The 20,103-nt window shown below is 40.4% G+C and overlaps 2 protein-coding genes across 5 annotated transcripts in view; both read right to left on the bottom strand.

Moving 5' to 3' along the window:
* Positions 1-6,492, bottom strand: part of tnrc18 (trinucleotide repeat containing 18) — a 52,725-nt gene extending 46,233 nt beyond the window's left edge. For 3 of the 4 annotated variants that reach the window (XM_077618468.1, XM_077618470.1, XM_077618471.1), the window contains exons 1-2: positions 6,347-6,492; positions 4,632-4,974 (exon numbers count right to left, since the gene is read on the bottom strand). In XM_077618468.1, coding sequence (XP_077474594.1) covers positions 4,632-4,830 — 199 coding nt within the window. In that variant the 5' untranslated portion in view covers positions 4,831-4,974; positions 6,347-6,492. Of the gene's footprint in view, positions 1-4,631; positions 4,975-5,934; positions 6,235-6,346 lie in introns of those variants that run through there. The other variant, XM_077618469.1, reaches the window with a different exon arrangement.
* A 6,588-nt stretch (positions 6,493-13,080) lies between these two features.
* Positions 13,081-16,658, bottom strand: actb2 (actin, beta 2). Its single transcript, XM_077618016.1, has 6 exons — positions 16,494-16,658; positions 15,260-15,392; positions 14,934-15,173; positions 14,179-14,617; positions 13,919-14,100; positions 13,081-13,837 (listed from the first exon to the last, which is right to left on the bottom strand). Exons 2-6 carry the CDS (start codon positions 15,383-15,385, stop codon positions 13,694-13,696), a joined length of 1,131 nt encoding a protein of 376 aa, XP_077474142.1. The 5' UTR covers positions 15,386-15,392; positions 16,494-16,658; the 3' UTR covers positions 13,081-13,693.
* Positions 16,659-20,103: the final 3,445 nt, after the last annotated feature.

Genomic DNA, 20,103 nt, shown 5'->3' with positions numbered 1-20,103 from the left:
AATACTCTTTACTATTTCCACTACAACATGAATGCAAAGCCCAAAGATAGCTATCCAATCCATTTCAGATGGAAGAGTTGACAGAAAATGTACATTTGTTTGATCTCCCATTTCATTAGACATGGATTGGACTTCTAGCACCAATGGCAATCAATGTATTAACGCTAACAAACCTAGCACTGTATCTTGAGGCATAGCTAGTTCTACACGAAATAACTCACTTACCCCTGGCTATACTGGAAAAAAAATACTCTATAGCATTTTTGATGAGACATACACACAAAAAAAAAACTTAAACATTAACTTTTTCAGGGTTTTCTCACCGATGTCCGTTATTTTTTTGACCAAATAAACAGTCTCTCTTTTTGCCTCAAAATTATTAAGAATTGGCAATAAAAATGCCCTCAAATCCACAGGAAATTATCTAAAATATACACGTAATGACCAGAGGAGAAATTAAAAAGGAAGGTACCCAAAATGTACTCATTGCCTACCCATCCAATTCATTTAAAGTGGGAGGACTGGTACAGTTACTATCAAAGTAGTACAAAATAAAATTTACCCCTTGACAACAAATTTCTGGTGGTGGGAAGAAAAAGAAATAGAAAACGAGTATCGAGACTTTAGTAATTAAACACACTATGCAGATACAACATTTCAGTGTCAATACTTGGACACGTCTTGGTACTTTTGACAGCCCTCGTTAAGGCAGACAATTATGTGAGATATGGGTGTGCCAATCCAATTTGATATTTCATGGGAGCCCAAAAAACATTTAATTTCATAAAATCAAAGCACTATCTAGGATTGTTTAATTGCTCAATATGTCTGAGTTCTGGATTTAAACAGTCGGGTTTAATTAAAAGTGTAACAGTGCAATCATTTGCAAATACCAAATAACTGTCATGTCACAGAGCCAGGGTTTTTGTTCTTGCAAGCAAAATTGGTATCTCAATCCTGTTTAGTTGATGTAATCTGTGGGGATTATATATTGAAGAGAAGCCGTAAAGCCAAACGACCTGTTTCATACGGTGGTATGTAGGCAGGCGGTTGTGCAGAGGGGAAGAGTCAGCATGTGAGTAGGTCCGTGTGTGAGCAGGGATTAAAAAAAAGGAAGAAGTATCCCTGTTACTGCCAGCCTGAGCTAGGTAAGGGATTGTTCAGTGTCAATTTAAAACCATCCATGTGAATACACCTGGACATGGACCACACGATGCAAGACGACGTATGGCAAGTAAAATGGAAAAAATTGTTATGCAACAACTCACAATACCTCAATACGTTCCAGAGAAATGAGGTGAAAAAGATTGACTTTTTGAAGATTTTTTTTAAGAACTGCAAAGCCACAGACTAATCGATTTGTACCCAAACATTGGCAAAATTAACACAACAAATCTTTCGTAATACACGACATAAACTGAAACAGCAGAAGGAGAAATAAATGTCTGCAGTAGACAAAAAAAGAATATCACTTTCCCCCCATTTGCATGTTCTCCTCAAATTCAAACAACGAAGAAATCAACTAATTTAAAAAATATATATTATTCACCTCCTAGGTTTCGTCATACACTCCATGTGACACAAACTACACACAAACCACATTTGACAATAAGATCGAAGAATGGTGCTCATCTGAAACATTAGTAGCTCTTGGGGTTTACCCTTGAACAGAAACCAGAGAAACTGTAATCGTATATCTGTCTGCAGCTACATGACTTCAGGGTGGCTGCAACACAATGACAGTATTTGTCAGACTATCCATTTTCAAAAAAAATAAATAAATAAATAACCGCAGCTGTAACCTTTACTCCATACAAGGTATGTTTAGAACCTAGAGGCTTCTGACGTTCCCTTGGTTGACCACAAGACTATGCACACACATAAAAAAAAAACTTCCATTACTAATAGCATGAACAGACATGACAGAGCTGTGGAACTAGAAGGTAAATCACTAGCTCAGGGGGAATAACAAACACTCCATTTGATCTACTGACTGGTGAAATAATGCAAAAACACTCACTAATCCGTTAGAACAACGCATGCAGGTTGCTTAAACGGGTTACAGCAAAGTCCCTTTATGCAACATAGGTGCTAAAACATTTAGTTGGACTTCTCAATACAGTCATACCTCTACTTACGAATGCCTTTGGGTACAATTTTTCAGGTTACGATTTTTTTTATATGCAAATGAGTGACTCGAGATACGAAAAAGATCCAAGTTACGAAATCCGCCCAAAAGTAAATGCATTTCTGTACCCGTTATTTTATTTTTAAAATATTGTTGCGGATGCATTGGTTCTCACTATAGAACATCGCTACCCTCTACTGGGCTCTCATTTCATCGCTCTCATTCTATCTCATATAATGACAATAAAAGCATTCAATTCAATTGGCTGTCTCACAACAACCACTATCCATGTTTCAAGATTCTCTTACATATCTGTCCACCTCAGCTAGATGCTCCCAATATTAATGATTGCAATTACCCTTATTAAGTGATTAAAAACCGTACAAATGCAACGCAGCACATATTTTCACACACGCACATAGGGCACACGTAAAAGTCTAAAATGTACTACCAAGTGGACGGCTTTCGGCCCTGGTAGAACAGGCTCTTGCCGCCATCTGGCGGACAAACATGGACATTACGTCTCCCAGTATAACGGCTGCGGAGGGTACTATTTCAGTGGCGCAGGGCACATTTTCATATGCTTTATTTATTTTAAGACATGAATAAATCATTTCCTTATAATTTTCTGTCATTTTTGTGTGTTTCATCACAGCTTTTATACAAAATTGGGACACTATGACCAGTTTTAAAGGGTTTAGTTGGTAGTTGTGTGAGGACAGTGGAACAAATTCGAGAATTTACATATAAAGTACACTTCTACTTACGAAATTTTCAAGTTACGAAAAAAGTTCTGGAACCAATTAATTTTGTAAGTAGAAGTATGACTGTATAGGATTCTCAGCACAAAGAACAAGATAAATTGGGATATATCAAGAAGGCGAGTCCCACCGATCTGTAAGGATGCATTGCCACTATACTAAATATTGCAATCTTGTCCAGTTGGCAGTCTAAGTATCACACTGCTGCAACATCACACGTCGAGCAGTCAAGTTCTGACAAAGACACTCTAGCGAGATTTGGATCATGAACGGCGGTTTAATGGTTCACATGCAATCCAACAGCACTGCGCTCTGACCTGCCTACTGGTGCGCTTCTGTTTGGGCCAAGTACTTGTACTTTTCCACTCATGTGTTGCCCACCGAAACCGTGGGAATACTCCACCATAAGCCTTACATTCATATCTCAAACTTGTCCCAGCTTCTTTTATTATTGTTATCACTTTTATAGTCACTGCTGTTCATAAAACAAGTGGACATCTGGTCCCATTTCCCACATTATACAATAATCTTTTAGGGTTGTCAAAAGTAACAAAAAGTACTGAGCCTGAAATGCTATATACAGATAAGAATTTTTGATTTCAAAGATACTTTTTTATGTTTATTTGTTTTTGCACTATCACAGGACACCAGAAATGTGTTTTCCTGGGGTAAATTAGATTTGATTTTCCAAGTATACAGCAAACCTGACTACAAGCCGCAACCACCATGTTTTTACAAGACAACTACTTGGTCATGTATTAACTGTTCTGGATAATAAAGTACATATATTGCATGATGGCAAATTTGCAACAAAACTGCTGAATTGCCTATAAAACTCCACAAATACATACACCGCAGAGATAGCAGTAGTGGGAACACCTGGGTACCTCCTGAATTAATTTGCACTACAAGTCACAAAAACAATTTTTCTACAGTATGGTGATACAACAATTATCAATCTAGAATATTTCAGTGCAACATTTCTGGGACTAAATAACATGATATCACTGCAACATTCTTGGAAACAAATCTGTCTAAACTCATTCATCCCCTACCATTGATAATGAACTGGACGTGCAGTGGCAGCAAATGAGTTAACAGACACGACTCTAGTAGAAAATGTTGACCTAGTGGAAATGTTTGGTAGCAACCTGTTAGTTCCTTAGTTAAACAGTGACATATTTTGAGGGGAAAAAATGACCGATTGACTTTTAGGAGGATTCTACAGAAAGCCTATTGGGAATATTATAGTAAATCATAATATCGAACAATATATTGTGACATCTCTTAGTTTAAAATGGGGCAGTTTCTAGTCTAAAAATTACAGTACTCTTGATATAAAGGGAAGATATTTTTGCTTTTTCCTTTCATTATTAGCTGCATTTGGCTGCGATAGACGTCTAATCCATTTGAAGTAGGAGTGATCGTTCTTCACTGCCACCCACCCAGTTCAAACAGATTTAAGAGTGTTAATTTTGTCTCTAAAACACACACAATTGTGCATCTATCAACGTCAAAGGCAATGAAAGTGTTCATTTAGAGTTGTTGTTTTATGTAATATCAAAAATAGTATATGTAGAGTATTTTTCTTATCCATAACGAGTGGAAAATATTTGTTTAATCGATTAATGAACAAGCATGCCAAGTGACACACACACAAAGTTAATAGTTAATTCTTTGAGGTATATTTAACGGCAGTAGTGATTGCATAAAAACAGTGAATCATTGTATATGTTACTCACTGTGCAGGTTAATGGCCGATGGTAAAAATTTTCCGGAGTGGAGGGGTGGCGGGTGACTCGCTGCCAAGTGGCCGGGGGAAGGAGCGATCCTCCCGGCGGCTCCTCCAGCCCCGAGTCGGTGAGGCTCCACGACAAGCCCCGACAACAACGGAGGAGGAACGTGGACGGATCGGGGAGCTCCAAAATCTCTGCCATCCATTATCCACAACTCCGAAAGTTAGGATAAGAAATTGTCCTTTCGGAAAAGCGAATTATTCCCCGAAAGCCAGTTTTTGGCTATAACAATAATAATATCTTTAGTTGTCCGGAAGATTCGTGCTCATTTTCAGCCATTTCTGCTGACCTAAGAAACAAAGCAAAAATAATTATTTCATATACAGTAACGCAAAATTTCATTTTTTTTTTAAAGAGAACGAGTCGTACATGTATTTTTTAATATTATTTTAGCGATCGAGCGGCGCATACGTGCCATGACGCAGTTCGGAAAAACACATTTAAAACGAATTGCTGTTTCGCGATCATACGATCGGAGCCCGAAGTTGATCATTTAATTACTTTTACAGTTCCAACAACAACGTTGTGGTTCAATTTTTAATCATAAAAGAGGTGTTCCAACCCCCCGATGCGCAGCCAGCAGTCAGCCGATACCGGGCTTCTTTTCCCGGGAAACACGATCACCACGTACCGGTCACTTGCTCCGCACCACCATGAACATAAATAAACGCCGATCATTATACGGCAATTCATATTCTAATGCATTTTCACATAAATCGGCTTCACTATTTAAACCAAAAGTAACACTTTAACTCAGTCTGATACTGTATAACGCAAATGCGCATTCCAAGCGTGTTAAAAAATAAAAGTTGTTAACAGGCTACCATCGTTAATAAGAACCGATGTAGCGTTTGATTCCCCACAATTTTAGGAGCAATCGTGTATGTGCTACTTTACAGTCAATAAAATGTCATTTAACATCAAAAGACGTCTTTTGGTGTATATTATTGGAGTCGATATCTTCATAGGAGTTTGACCTACATTGTAAATCAGCTTTCTGTGTGCGAGCACGGCGTTTTTAAATCAATTTCCCATCAATTATCGGAGGAAAAAGTGAAAGGCTTCTATCTCTAATATATAGTACTATTTAAAAAAATAGACACGGTGGGTAATCGGTACTTTATGAGCTATTTAAAATGGTGTAGAATGGATCCAAACAAACCCCAATAAGGAAAAGTCACCTCTAAACATAATATGACTGAATACGGCGTGTTTACAAGGGAAAAACTGGGCGAAAGTGGACTTAAACCTTCGAATGTTGCAAGCAAACATTGCAGCAATGACTCGTGATATCCAGGAGGGCAGAACCGCTTCCACGCAGCTTCTCAAAAATGCAGACTTGGGTTCTGCTTTCTTCAACGCATTTCCTACCGTTGATGAACCCCATTTCCAAGGCTGTTTTTGGGGGGGCTGTGATCCGCGTGCTCGGGGGTAAAGAACCACGACATAAGAGCCACGTTTCAAAGTTTGCAATCATTCACGGTTAAACTTGCTCGTAAACTGGCTGTTTTAAAAAAAAGTCATGTTTTAACCCCTCGGAGAAGCAGCAACAACCTCCGCGCCCGAATAAAAGGCAAACTAGCGCGTGAAATAAGCGAAGAACGGCAAGAGTTGTTGTAGGCGAGAGAATCGAAGTAGAAAAACAAAGTCAAAGCGCTTACTTGGAAAGGGAAGGGTGCTATCAGGGAGGCGAGGACGCGGTTTAAAAATGCCAACTAGGCTCGCAAAGTGAGTCCAAGTTGCTCGGAAAACTGCTGTAGTCCATTGCTGTCTCGCTTGAAGGTGATCTGGGGGGGCTAAATGTGGGGGGGAGGAAAAAGAGAGAGAGAGAGCACTCGTCTCGTCCGTTTACTCTTCGGCAATGAAACATAGCATTGTTTACAAGCCCCGCCCTCTCGCTAATCCCCGCCCCCCTAGGTGATTGGCTAAGACGTACGCCGATCAAATTCCAAATGCTGGCATATTACCAGCACTATAAAAGCTATTATGGAACGAGAAAGGCAGGGCCGTTTCAAGGTCTCTTTTCTCTCTCTCTGTCCGCTGATCTGACTGCTTAAAATTGCGGGGGTGCTGGAGCCCGGGCTTGTTGTTGGTATAATGGGAAGGTCGCAAAAAGACCCCCGCACTCGCCATTAGAATGGAAGAGAGAGCAAAATTTTTCATTGCTTTTAATATGATTTACTTGTAAGTGGTGTACGTCACATACTGTGACGTCATTAATCAATGTTGAAGTGATTTTATTCCATGTATGAATTAAATAGTATGTGAGTGGGTTTATAAATAGTAATGGTGGAAAATAGACCATAATTTTTTTCCTTTCATTTCTTGTCAGTTTTAATGTGTGATAACTAAAGGTTAATCAAATATTGCATTGTTTTGGGGAGTTTTGCAGGACTAATGTAGGACGTAAATGATTTCTCAAATGTTTTTGTCAGAGAATCATGAAAAATATCTGGTGAGTTTGCACTGTAAAATTGGTCGTATTCTGCATTGAAAATAAACAAGAAACAGGGGATGGTTTAACATTTTCTTCCATGGCTATAAATATACATAATAATATTATGTAAATACATTATGATAATACACTGCGCACAGTCCGTCTGCACATTTGTCGAGTCATCTAAATTCAACTTAAGCCATGCAAGGGTCTTTATCATAGTAAAGAGGAATATGCTAAACCTCATTGACTGCTTTTCAGGTTTTATCCAACGATGCCTTCGTGATGCAAATGTCCCATATCGGGCCGAAAGAAGGTGGTGCGACGCTGTATTGCCTCCTTTGCGCATTCAAATTTGCATCTGAAGAGAAGGAAACTGTCCTTATTGCCTTATTTTCCTTATGTAAGAATCTAAGCTGCGAGGGGACCCCAAAACTTCACCCCCCATCCTTTCCTCCTTCTCACAGCCTCCGAAGCTGCGCGAGTGCGCTTTACGCAGTTCCAACAAATGTTGATTAAAAAATCCGACACGGTTTCAAGCTGCCCATATAACTCCCCTACGGATGACTCCTCCAGCCCCTCCTCTCTTGGTAGTGTCGGTTTCAAGGCGATCCTCCGGTAGAGTAAACCAGGAGGTTGCTTCTCCACGAAAGGAGAACCGCATCCTGGTTCGTCCATAAACGGATGGATAGACAAGCCCAAACACATAAACGCGCTTCTATAAGATCACCACTAGTCAGGAAAAGGGACATTATATCACGGATGCGGTAGAAGTAGAGGCTGATCATCTGGAGCCCCGACGGCGACGCTCACCCTCGACGGGAACCGGGGAGGGAGTGCCCAGACTGGAATCAGATGTGCGCGATGTCCCGCGCTGAGCCCTCCGAGGGGACCGAGCTGTCCTTTGTTCTGCTCCCTCCAACCGAGAATCCAGACAATGGGTGCAGATTAGGGTCCCATTGTTGCTCTCTTCACCCCACAAGCATGTGGCAGGTTTCATCTTCTCCTTGTTTTTCTTGTCAAATATTGCGGCAGTGGTGGGGGTCTATCTCCACTTTGGAGATGGCTGGTTTGCAGATCTGATTTCACCGAGAACAATCAAGAATATAGGACGTTTTCTCACATGATGCATATCATTTGCTGTTAAGTGTTATTTGTGACTAAAAAGACCCTTTTAAAACCCAATGATCTCATTGTGAATTCCGCAGTGAAGGATGGCAATCATGTAACCTTCTCAGCACACGATGCATTCATGCAATGTGATCCAAAACATTACTTATTACATGATGTAATGTCAAAAACATCTCAATGATTACACCCAATGTGGATACGGCGGAACATGGCATATCTTCTATTCTTTATTTGACAAACTTGTTTCTCTACCCTACAGAATAAAATCCCATATTAATCACGATAGCCACAAATGCTGCAGAACCAGAATCCCCCACCTGTATTTTTAATCCCAGGAACTAAAAACCACAACATAAGCAACACGGAATCCACGTTCATTACCAATTCCACCTTAATCGAATCACATCTCGAAATAATATTGTGGAGGCTTTTGGTCAATACATTGTGAATGATTAGAGTGAGTGACAAGAATATCTGATTGGGCATGTGGCTGCATAAACCCACAGGGGACAGAGCACAGAGACAGCATTGATTAATTCAGTTGGGGGTTCACTGCTCTCTGGAAAGAAGGTATAAATAAATAAATACATGAAGATGTGTCCCCTGCATAAGCTCCCATCCCTCAGTTCATAATAAAGCCAAAAGAGACACATTCACACTTATTTTCCTCAACCACTGGAGAGGCAATAAATAGCATATCTTTGAGGTGACCCCACCCATTCCGCTCCCTTATAGACTTACAGAAAAAGTGCTTGCATGCCCATGGGGCTAAATCCTTCACCATCACATGCTCCAGTCCATACTGTTATGTTAGAGGCAAGTACCACTGCATTGCAGCACGACTAATCTGAAGAAGGCTTAATTGTAGGTTTCCGATGGGCTGAGAGATACACAAAGAATAAACAATCATACGAGAACGATAAAAGCGACCCTCGGTCATGAGTGACACCAACCCCCTCATATGAAGCAATTCAACAAACAGAACTGGTCTCATGGGAGACCTGTCAATCACAGGATGGTGCCTTGCAGGGTTTTACTGGAAGTGGGTGTGGTGGTGCTAATGTGTGTGTGTGTGTGTATTTGGGGCACTGAGATCTCACATATACACACCGACTCAGTCATGTTAGAAAACTATATAGAGATATTCAATTGGCTTTATAATTTTTACAGTTGGATGCGAGGGGTATTAGTCAGGTTGCAGTGAATAGTTATTATTTTGAGTCGTGTGTTCCTGTTCAGGATGTGTGCGGTCATAACTCTGAAAAAAGGGTACTCGGCCGTTTGGTAGCCGGACGTTTGGTCGCCCGGAAGGTTATTGATAATTACCATTTAAAATTGTTGCTGAAATTCCCTAAATACAAACTGTGAATTATTATTTAGTCATACTTAATGCCCTATTAATTATTAGGCTAAAGAAAAGCTCCAAATTTCCCGTACTTTTATTGTGTTTTGTTGGAGAACTTGTTAAGATGCTGACTGACGTCCCTTCCTAAGGGGACAACTCATGTACGTACAAACTCTTATACACTCACACGTCCGCTCAGTGAAACTGCTGAGGGCCATTGTTGGCTTTTATTGATGCATAGACCGTGTTGTTTTACCTTGTTTTGTCGCCGGACTTTTGGTCACCCGTTGTTTGGGTCCGGGCGACCAAACGTCCGCGACCAAACGTCCGGCAACCAAAAGTTTGGCGACCAAACGTCCGGTCACGGAAAAAAGATGGGTTTCCTCAACAACAGAAAATTGTCAAAGCACAATGACACACAAAAGCAATAATATGATAGGATTTGCAATACAAGGCTGACCATAACAACTATGTGACAATATGGCGATACAACAATAATCGAGACACAGGTCAAGAAATCAAGTGACCATATTCTACCATACAACTACTACTTGAAGAGAAAAAAATAATTTCTACATGGAAAAACAAGTCAATAATTATTTTTTGAATTTTCATGGGAGATCTGTCAAAAACGTTTATCTTTCTGACACATGATGAGAAAATTTCAGTAAAACATTTCTAGAAATCAATAAATAAACAATATATTTTTGGAGCATTGTTGTAAACAAAACAGTGTCTTTATTACCATAAAAAACTTTTCAAGGGGTAAGTTTTGGATCTAGTGGAAAATGTTGGTAGTAACCTGCTGGTCCTTGAACTAAACAGTGACATTTAGTATTTAAAATTACATATTGATTGTTGATGATAACATTTTGGGACACTGAGTATTGCCATACCATATCAATATATTGTTACATCTCCACACTGTTGTACATTTATGTATTAAAAAGTATCTGCAAGGTTTCCAACATGGTACTATTTTCATATTAGTTTTCTTTCAGTGTTTTGGAGTTTCCCATTAGGTTCGCTGTTATATTTGTGCTTCCTCTATTTGCACAATCCTTTTTCTTTCTCTAATTATGTTCAACATGCTGACTCGATTACTGTCTTATTGTTGTTGCTAGGCAACAGATAGATATTACAGTTTCCAGCTCACTGCTCTTAGCCATGAAAAGCCGCAATAATCAAGACACTCAACTGCGAATGATCAGGACTAAATAACTAAGAGCCATAAGCAATCTATTAAATTGAACCAAACATTCTCTAGTGTTGTTGACATCCATTCAGTAGTGAGGTTGCTGCAGTAAAGAATTGTTTTTATTTTTTGTCACTCCATCAGCAAAACAATGACTACTCTAATTCCAATCTGCATTAAAGACATTTTTTCCCAGTTGAGCGACATTAGTGCTTGAACATAACCCCAACTAACTTTTGGGGGAGCGCTAAGGTAAGCACAATGGACTGTGCGCCAACCTAACCTGAAGATTTTTAGAATGTAGCTGAATTATCTCAAGAAAACTCATTCAAGCACATGGAGTACTGCCAAATAGCTTATCAGATTCAAACCCTGAACCTCAGGATTGTGAGACATAACTGCATCACATTTTTACCCTAATTCCAACCAATTTTTAATGATTATAAGGAATGAAATATCTGAACATTATCCCAAACGGTCTAAAAGATTGTGATGGATAATGTCAGACGTGTAGCACATACCACAAAACATCATCATATAATGTTTACCTTGAAACCTTAAGACTAAAAAAACATTGCATTTTGAATACTACTGGGTGTACTTTTTTTTAACTCATTGGTTGCCAGTTATGGGACTAGACATCCAGTCTATTTAGACACCCATTCAAAAGGGATTGGACGTCTATGGCACTGAAACGTGAGCATAAACAGCGATTCCTCCCAGTGAGTAAAAAACGCTGATCGTGGAGATATTTTACATCTTTATTCTATTGACCTCTGCGTGGAAAAGATGTGACAATATTTGGTCAAACACTTTTTACCCCTGCTGGCCCAGTGGAATTCTGAAGTTGTAGTAACTCTTTTGATGCAATATCTGTCCCCATTTTGACGATATAAATAAAAGGGTATATGGAAAGAGGGAGAGAAAGTACACAGGTTTGGTCTGTTATTCAAAATTCAGACGGTTTTCCTCAGTTTAACCTTTGCGAGGGGAAAACTCACATCTGCTGCTGTCAATCAGTTGATTTTTTTTCAAGGGGGAGTATGTTCACATTCAGTGTGCTTCTGAACACTATTGAAGATAGAGGAAGAGGAACAGCAGTAGAATGATGTATTATTTTCAGAAGGGCCTCTGTCAGCTATTTGCTTGCTCCTAGTTTACATTTCAAACACGTTTGTGCGGAGTATTGGCTACATCTGCTGGGTAAAACGAGTACTGCAACCGTCGCGGGTCAACGGCCGAGTTTGCCTGGCAAGCTGATAAACACCCCCAAAAATCTTTGAAATATGTATAAGTATGTATTATCACGTAAAAAAAGACACTACAGTTGATTAAACACCCAGCAAGCAAATTGCACTGCTCGTGTTTTTGCTGGCAAGGCAGTAAAAGGATATCAGAGGGAAGCAATCTCAGCAGAAATACAAGGCGGTGGGGGCTGCAGTGGAATAAAATACATTTCCAATGCTGAAGTCACTTCACAGAGCATGTAAGTAAAGGTAGCTCGATGCTTGCATGCATCTTACCATAAATAGATGCACGGAAGTCATAAAAGCACTACTACATACAAACCTTTTAAGTATGAACGCTCACATTCAATTGCTTCTGGAAACAGCAAACCGGGTTGGTCATTCATCATCAGGTTCCACTTTGCAGGAGTTGGACCATATTTTATAAAAGCTGCACGGAGGACAATTTGATTAATGATCTCAGTGTAGCTGAAGCGACTGCTCGAATTCCTTGTTGCTTGTTATACATAGACAATGATATGCGGGAAGTAGACTACATTTCGTCTCCTTCTCGAAGTTTTTTTTAATTTCTAGCATATACTGCAAGGCTTCAATGACCCTAAATCTACTACTTTAATTTTATTAAAGCATAAAGAAATTCAAGACGTCGGTGGACAATTTTGTACTATATATATAAATTGAGTGGATTGAAGGCACGCTTTAGCACCGCTTGGTGGGTAAATTATGCAACTGCATGATTCGAATTTGTTTAGTTCCCAAGTTCAGTTGGGATAAATTTTTAACCAAAATATTGATGTACTTAAATTTTGATTTCGAAACAACCTAGCAGGGCATACTTTGCAAAGTACTCATACGAGTTGGTTGTTGGAGAGAGAAAAAAAAAAATCAGGTTAAAATATTAGTAAATGATAGTTAAGGTTAAAAACTCAGGTTGAAGCACATGAATCAGTGCATTACAATAACACTGAGTATATAACAGAATCAAAAAGTTTTGCCATGTCAAGTCACATTTAATTAAAAAAAAAAGTAGCAAAACACACTTTCTGGTCTGAACACATGTGCACTTTATTGGGATAGTCAGTGTACTTGTCTGGCACCCCACCACCTCTGGACCCCTTGCCCCACCACCCCAGGATGTAATTGCCAACAGGGGGGGAAGAACAGGTCACAACTGGGTTTTGCATAAAACAAAAAAAAATAAAAAGGACCAAGATATTTTTAAGGCTGAAAGTACAAAAAACCCAGACATAATTTACATACAAGCGATACTACCACCATGTTAAGTATGCACCAACCACTGGGCAGCCTTCACAGAGGCAAATACGTGTCTGAACAATGCAGTTACCGTTTGGAATTGTGTGTAATATGCAGTTAGACATTTGGAATGACTCAAAGGAAAAAAGCATGTACATTTAAGTCCCCAGATGTAACTGCAGAAACCCGGGGGGTGCTTTATTAAACCTTGCCAAACATTACTGTCACAATCGTTCCAGTTTTTTTTAATCCTGAGTCAAGCACCAAAAACTAACAAGCCATGCCAATTAATTGGTCAACAGGCTCTGCGCTTGAATATGTATGAGAATGTTGTGGTAGTTTTGCACAGAGCTGAAAATGTTGGGCATTTGTCTGGGACGGGGAGGAGGAACAGTCTGTTTAGAAGCATTTGCGGTGGACGATGGAGGGGCCAGACTCATCGTACTCTTGCTTGCTGATCCACATCTGCTGGAAGGTGGACAGAGAGGCCAGGATGGAGCCTCCGATCCAGACAGAGTATTTACGCTCAGGTGGGGCAATGATCTGCAGAGAGGTGAGAAAATGGCCATTAGTACATGTGCCTTCATTACCATTTGCTTTGACCTTAGGGGGTCATTTTCTCACCTTGATCTTCATGGTGGATGGGGCCAGGGATGTGATCTCCTTCTGCATCCTGTCAGCAATGCCAGGGTACATGGTGGTACCACCAGACAACACAGTGTTGGCATACAGGTCTTTACGGATGTCAACGTCGCACTTCATGATGCTGTTGTAGGTGGTCTCGTGAATGCCACAGGACTCCATACCTAAGAGCACAAGCATTTGTTAAAAAGGTGCACAAGGCAACACCATTTTGGAAGGATTTTTAGAGACTTTGATCATACCAAGGAAGGAAGGCTGGAAGAGAGCCTCGGGGCAACGGAACCTCTCATTGCCAATGGTGATGACCTGCCCGTCGGGCAACTCGTAGCTCTTCTCCAGAGAAGAGGAAGAGGCGGCGGTGCTCATCTCCTGCTCGAAGTCCAGGGCGACATAGCACAGCTTCTCCTTGATGTCACGCACGATTTCCCTCTCGGCTGTGGTGGTGAATGAGTAGCCACGCTCCGTCAGGATCTTCATGAGGTAGTCTGTGAGGTCACGGCCAGCCAAGTCCAGACGCAGGATGGCATGGGGCAGGGCGTAACCCTCATAGATGGGCACTGTGTGGGTCACACCATCACCGGAGTCCATGACGATACCGGTGGTACGACCAGAGGCGTACAGGGACAGCACAGCCTGGATGGCAACGTACATGGCGGGTGTGTTGAAGGTCTCAAACATGATCTGTGGGGCAGAAGACAACACTTTAACAACTCTGCACAAGATCTTTTCATAACCTTCAGTGACCACTGCATTTTGACATGCATTGATGGTAAGAATCAGCTTGAAGTTAGTAGAAAAAAGGTGCAGAAAGTCAACATTCCTTCACACTGGTGCATGTCAATCTATTTTAAAGCAAAGGGAAGAAAAGACAGTCAAGAGACCTGTTGATGACAGATCATCTCATTGAGAGATCCTGGAGAGAGGGAGGAAGGCAAATGAGACCAAAATAGAGAGAGAAGAAATGAAGACTATGCCTACATTACTCCAGTGTACATACCTGGGTCATCTTCTCCCTGTTGGCTTTGGGGTTCAGGGGGGCCTCTGTGAGCAGGACAGGGTGCTCCTCAGGTGCAACTCTCAGCTCGTTGTAGAAGGTGTGATGCCAGATCTTCTCCATGTCATCCCAGTTGGTCACAATACCGTGCTCAATGGGGTACTTCAGGGTCAGAATACCCCTCTTGCTCTGGGCTTCATCCCCAACGTAGCTGTCCTTCTGTCCCATGCCGACCATCACGCCCTGCAAGAACCCAAAATAATTACTACCAATGTAAAATAAAAAGTATTTTAAAACAAATATATATTAGGTAAAAAGCCATTTCTCACCTGATGTCTGGGGCGACCCACGATGGAGGGGAAGACGGCACGGGGAGCATCATCTCCGGCGAATCCGGCTTTGCACATTCCGGATCCGTTGTCAACAACAAGTGCGGCAATTTCATCTTCAGCCATGGCTAAACTAAAAAGAAAAGGAACAAGATCAACTTAAAGGGCTTCCTGAATTGTCACAACTGACTTCCTGGTTGCGTAAAACAAATGACGCGAGGCGCCACTAGGGGGAGTGCGCGAGTCACATTCCTTATGGCCAGACAAAAGGAAGTGGCGCTGTGTGCTCTTGTTACCATATAAGGGCATAGTTCGGGTTTTGAGCAGCTTTACCGCTACCGGCGCCATGGCGCATAGCCAGGGCGGTAGAATACTGAGAGCAGTCAACTCGTACTGCGGCGACCACTCCCTCTCGTCCATTGTTCCGACCTCACGCTCTTTGCCTTATCTTTTTGGGAGGGAGGGAGTCACTTGCAAGCAATCTTTACTTATTGGCATTCGGAAGTACATATTTTAACCGCTGACGCCATCTTAGGTAGCCTACGGCACCGGCTGCCCTGAGTCATGCTCATTATGTGATTAGTCAAGTCTTACTGTAGCTTCTAAAAGCTTTTATTATTATTTTTAATTAATTTCATGTCGCCTTTTATTGTAGAAAATGCTTATTTTATTATTGGTTAAGACAGAGGAACCAGGAAGCGGAACTGGAAGAATCGAAGCAAGTTGAATGAAGGGCGGTGGCAGACAGCACGATGGCGGCGCTAAGCTAACATGCTAAAGTAGGTCACACCCCACTGCAGCGCGCACAAAGGGATCCAGACATTCAAGCTCAATTAACAAGCACCTTGCTCGACAAGAATCATTAAGCCGTAGTTACCCCAGACTGGTTGCCTGCAAGTGTACGACGGTAAATACACACTAAGCCACAGTTAAGCGCAACTCACAAGGTTGCACTCAGCATAAGCCGGTTACATGGCTGATTGAGAAGAGCGACGCCAAGGCCTGCTAAAGCAGGCCGATAAGCTCACAGTAGACAAAATATTAAATCGCAAGGAAAAATACAACTATTTTTCAAAGGTTCATATCAAGGAAGTTGACATCTTACTCAGACAATAGATCCTCGTGGTAGCATTTAGTTGTCAAACTTACTACATGTCATCAGTTTAAAATATTTAGCACAAAGGCAAAAAGGCTGTATAAATATTTAAAATGAACACTAGTTGACTTTGCTTACCTTTGGGTGTTTTTTTTGTTTTTTCTTTCAGGGAAGTGGTTTCAGGCAAATGATATCCCGCACGAGCTGCGCGTGATGATGCTCAAAGTGAATCAGTAAGAGGAGGGCGCGGGCTTTTATACCGCCTTCGTGCCCCGGCTCATGCCATATAAGGTAAACTTTGGGAATCGCGCTTTCTGATTGGTCCAGCGTCATGGACTGGGCACGTCGCGTGCACGCCGCGCTGCACTGAACGCTCGCGATTTGAGGGCGAGAACAGGGAGGCCATCATCGTTCAAGGATTGAAGAAAATAAAGTGGGAAATGGATTGATTCGAGAACATAGCAAACGTAATCCCTCGATTAAGAGGAGTTTACACTTTAAAGCAAGTCACGCATAACGTGTCACAAGAATGAAAAAAGGTCTTTCATATTTAGATGGAAAAGACTGAACATAGTGATCAATTACATAAATGCTGTCTGAATCACCAGATTTACATGACGTGATGCTGATGTTACTTGTGCACTTTTGCAAAGCTGCTGTGAGACCAGTCTGAGGCACAGCAACACTAATTTACTAGCATGATACACATATACTAAATTTTTCCAACTCAAGATTGATACTCCCAAAAAAAGAGTTGTTCCATTGCAAATGGATTGGACGTCTAGCAGCCAATGAATTAATTATTTTTCAGTACCATAGACTGCACTAGAAGTCGTATTCATTTTTACTGTAAGGAGCAAATGAACAAATAAGGAAATTGCAAAATCATCCTCCCAAAACAACTAAGAATAGAGCAAAATCAAATTTACCCCATAACAACACATTTTTGGTGACCTGTGCAAAAACAAACAGTTCCCTTTTGCAATCCAATATCTTCTACATTTCAGCATCAATACTTTTTGACAACCCAACTATGTACATATATAGGCCACTCCTTGCTTGCTTACTTGGGTATGTATATTCACATTAAAGACAAATATTATATTCATCCAACCAATTTTAAGTCTGAGACCCTCCTGCTCTATCTGGTATGTCAGCTTCACCCCTCCACTTATGACACACCAACCAATACATTTAAAGAATGCAACCCTTTAAAGTTGAGGCGAGAAGCATCTCCACCTCTTCCTCCTCTTAACACTTCCACTTCCTCTTACTAAATTGCAACAACTCCCACATTTACCAATACTAGTAAAGAAATTAAGCCATTCAGTCAAAATGAACTGGACATCTGGCGCTGTCAATGGCAGGCAATGAGTTAACAAGGAAAATGCTAAAATAGCCTCCATTACTATCAAATTTACCCCTTGCCAACAAATATCTGGCGACCTGTGTTAGTACAAAAATAAAGAACTGAATACTGATACTTTTGCAATCAAACATTGTATCTGGATACAAAATTTCACTAAAGAAATGTCGATACTTTTTGGTACTTTTGAAAACCCTGCTAGAAAAGTGAAAGTTTACGGATATCCAAAGGTCTATCAGGACGACTTATTGATTTAGAGGCCATAAAAGCAAGAGTTCACCCACTACTCTAATACTCCTACCTCACATTTTACTAGGATTCTATTAAATTAACTTGTGATAAATCTCAATGACACTCAGAAAATAATTTCTCCTCCATGTTGCTGCTGTAAAAGAATAAAGAGGATTGGCTGGGAAATGTTTAACTAGTCAAGAGGGAGTGCCCCGAGGTTTTCCTTGGAAATGAGTGGTGACTGACTCATGCATGGTCCCTGTGACAGAATTTAATAATGTTACTTAATCAACGTGTTAAATGACCTGTAGGTGAGTGTAAGGGAGAAGGACTTTTGATATGCATGCTATTTGTATGTGGCTAGCTCCTCAGCCCAAGTGGTGTGCTGTCAACACCTCTTAAAGGTAATTTTATCCAACCAAGTGTTGGGCACAGTGTCCTGAGCGGATGCATCTCACATGTCATAATAATGTGTGTATTTACAACCTGACTGCCAACATAACTTGGGACACACTCTAAAACAACAAGGGGTAGATACGCTATATCAGAATATCACATTTACACAATAATTTCGACTACTGTTGTTGGATACTAAAAATTTCAACTCGATATCTATACTTGAAAAAAACATGGAATACTCAACAATATTTTTGATGAGAAAAAAACACTTGACTTAACTACATTTTAACTACTATTTAGTGCATCTCCATGGTGATCATTAGTTTTGCCAAAAAAGAAAAAAATCATTAAAGAGTGACCCGAAATGAACAAAGAGTGACCTGTTAAGGCCCAAAATCAATAGAAAATGACCTACAATAAAAAGAAAGTGACTCTGAAAATGCCTCCAAATTAAAGAAGTGAGCAGAGAATGCCCTTAAATGATAAAAGGAACAGAAAGTGACTGATACCTAGGTTAAAATTAACAACGGAGTGCCCTAACATGAATATTTCAGTCCCAGCTATTGACAACAAAAGACATTGAAATCATTTTAAATGGGAGGACTGGGTGCGAATGATCATCCTGATAGCAGTAGATACCCAAATCTTTTTGACAGTAGGCCCCACCCTGGCAAAGTGAAATGATCATTTTGCCCAATCACTGTCAACCAATAACTTAAACAGGGAAAATGCAAAAATATCATCAATGACTGTTACTAGTGCAAAATCAAATTTATCCCATAACAACAAAATTTCAAGGCAACCTTTAGGAGTGCAAAAAAACAATTGAGTTTCTTAACTTTTGCAATCAAAAATCATATCTAAAACAACATTTAAGTATCAATACTTTGATACTTTTGACAACTCTACTTTACACACGTCCTTGAAATGTGATCAATGACCAATGCGACGATGACCATTCAATTTTCAACTCCGAAACCAATGAAAAACCATTTACAAACCAATACACCTGATCAACTACAACCTAAAAGAAAACTCAATATATTAGTATATGCAAACTAATGGTACGTAAATTTTATAACTTGATAATTCTATTCAATTGGCAGGTGATCGCTCAGCTGTTGTGTAAATAACAAGTCAATGAGTAACTATGCACCGAACCACGTGTGTTTATATGAGTGTGCAACTCAAAGGGCAGCAGCCAATAATAAGCACAAGCCTGTTCTGATGACAGTGCATGTGCTTGCATTCTGACAGCAAAATAAGCCTGGGTTTGTGCTGACCCACGTCAGCCAAACAATATATATATATAATAATATATCTATAATGACAACACCCACATGAAGGCAGACAGACACAAAGAAATGTATCAAGCTAAATACAATGCAGTTCCCACAAAAAAATGGTTTGCTAGTGAGTTGAAAAAATGTGTTGCAACACCTTTGTATGACATCATCAGTGTAAGTCCAATGAGCAAAACCGACCATCTTGTCAGCCAAGTTGGTCCACACAATCATTGCCACTCCCTGCTATAGGTTTCTGTCTTAAGAAACTAAAGCGCCTAAAGGCACACTGATCAATTCTTACAACTTATGTATTAAGTGGAGTTTTCTGCTATGTAGAAGATCACTCCATAATACACTTTATATTTTATGACTCCATTCACTCCATGGCGACAGACAAACCAGACGTGCTATAACGCAAAGCTGTTTTACATTGACCACACAATAACTTTGTACAATGAACACTTAC

The sequence above is a fragment of the Stigmatopora argus genome, chromosome 14 (genome assembly GCF_051989625.1).
Source record: "Stigmatopora argus isolate UIUO_Sarg chromosome 14, RoL_Sarg_1.0, whole genome shotgun sequence".
Lineage (NCBI taxonomy): Eukaryota > Metazoa > Chordata > Actinopteri > Syngnathiformes > Syngnathidae > Stigmatopora > Stigmatopora argus.
The sequence above is the reverse complement of the archived record's forward strand: the minus strand, read 5'-3'. Positions and strand labels throughout refer to the sequence as shown.

Coding starts and splice junctions, on each gene's coding strand:
- actb2 (XM_077618016.1), bottom strand. CDS start 15,385: ATGGCTGAAGATGAAATTGCCGCACTTGTTGTTGACAACGGATCCGGA. Junction 14,618..14,933: donor ACAGGGAGAAGATGACCCAG/GTATGTACACTG, acceptor TCTGCCCCACAG/ATCATGTTTGAGACCTTCAA. Junction 14,101..14,178: donor CTTCCAGCCTTCCTTCCTTG/GTATGATCAAAG, acceptor TTGTGCTCTTAG/GTATGGAGTCCTGTGGCATT.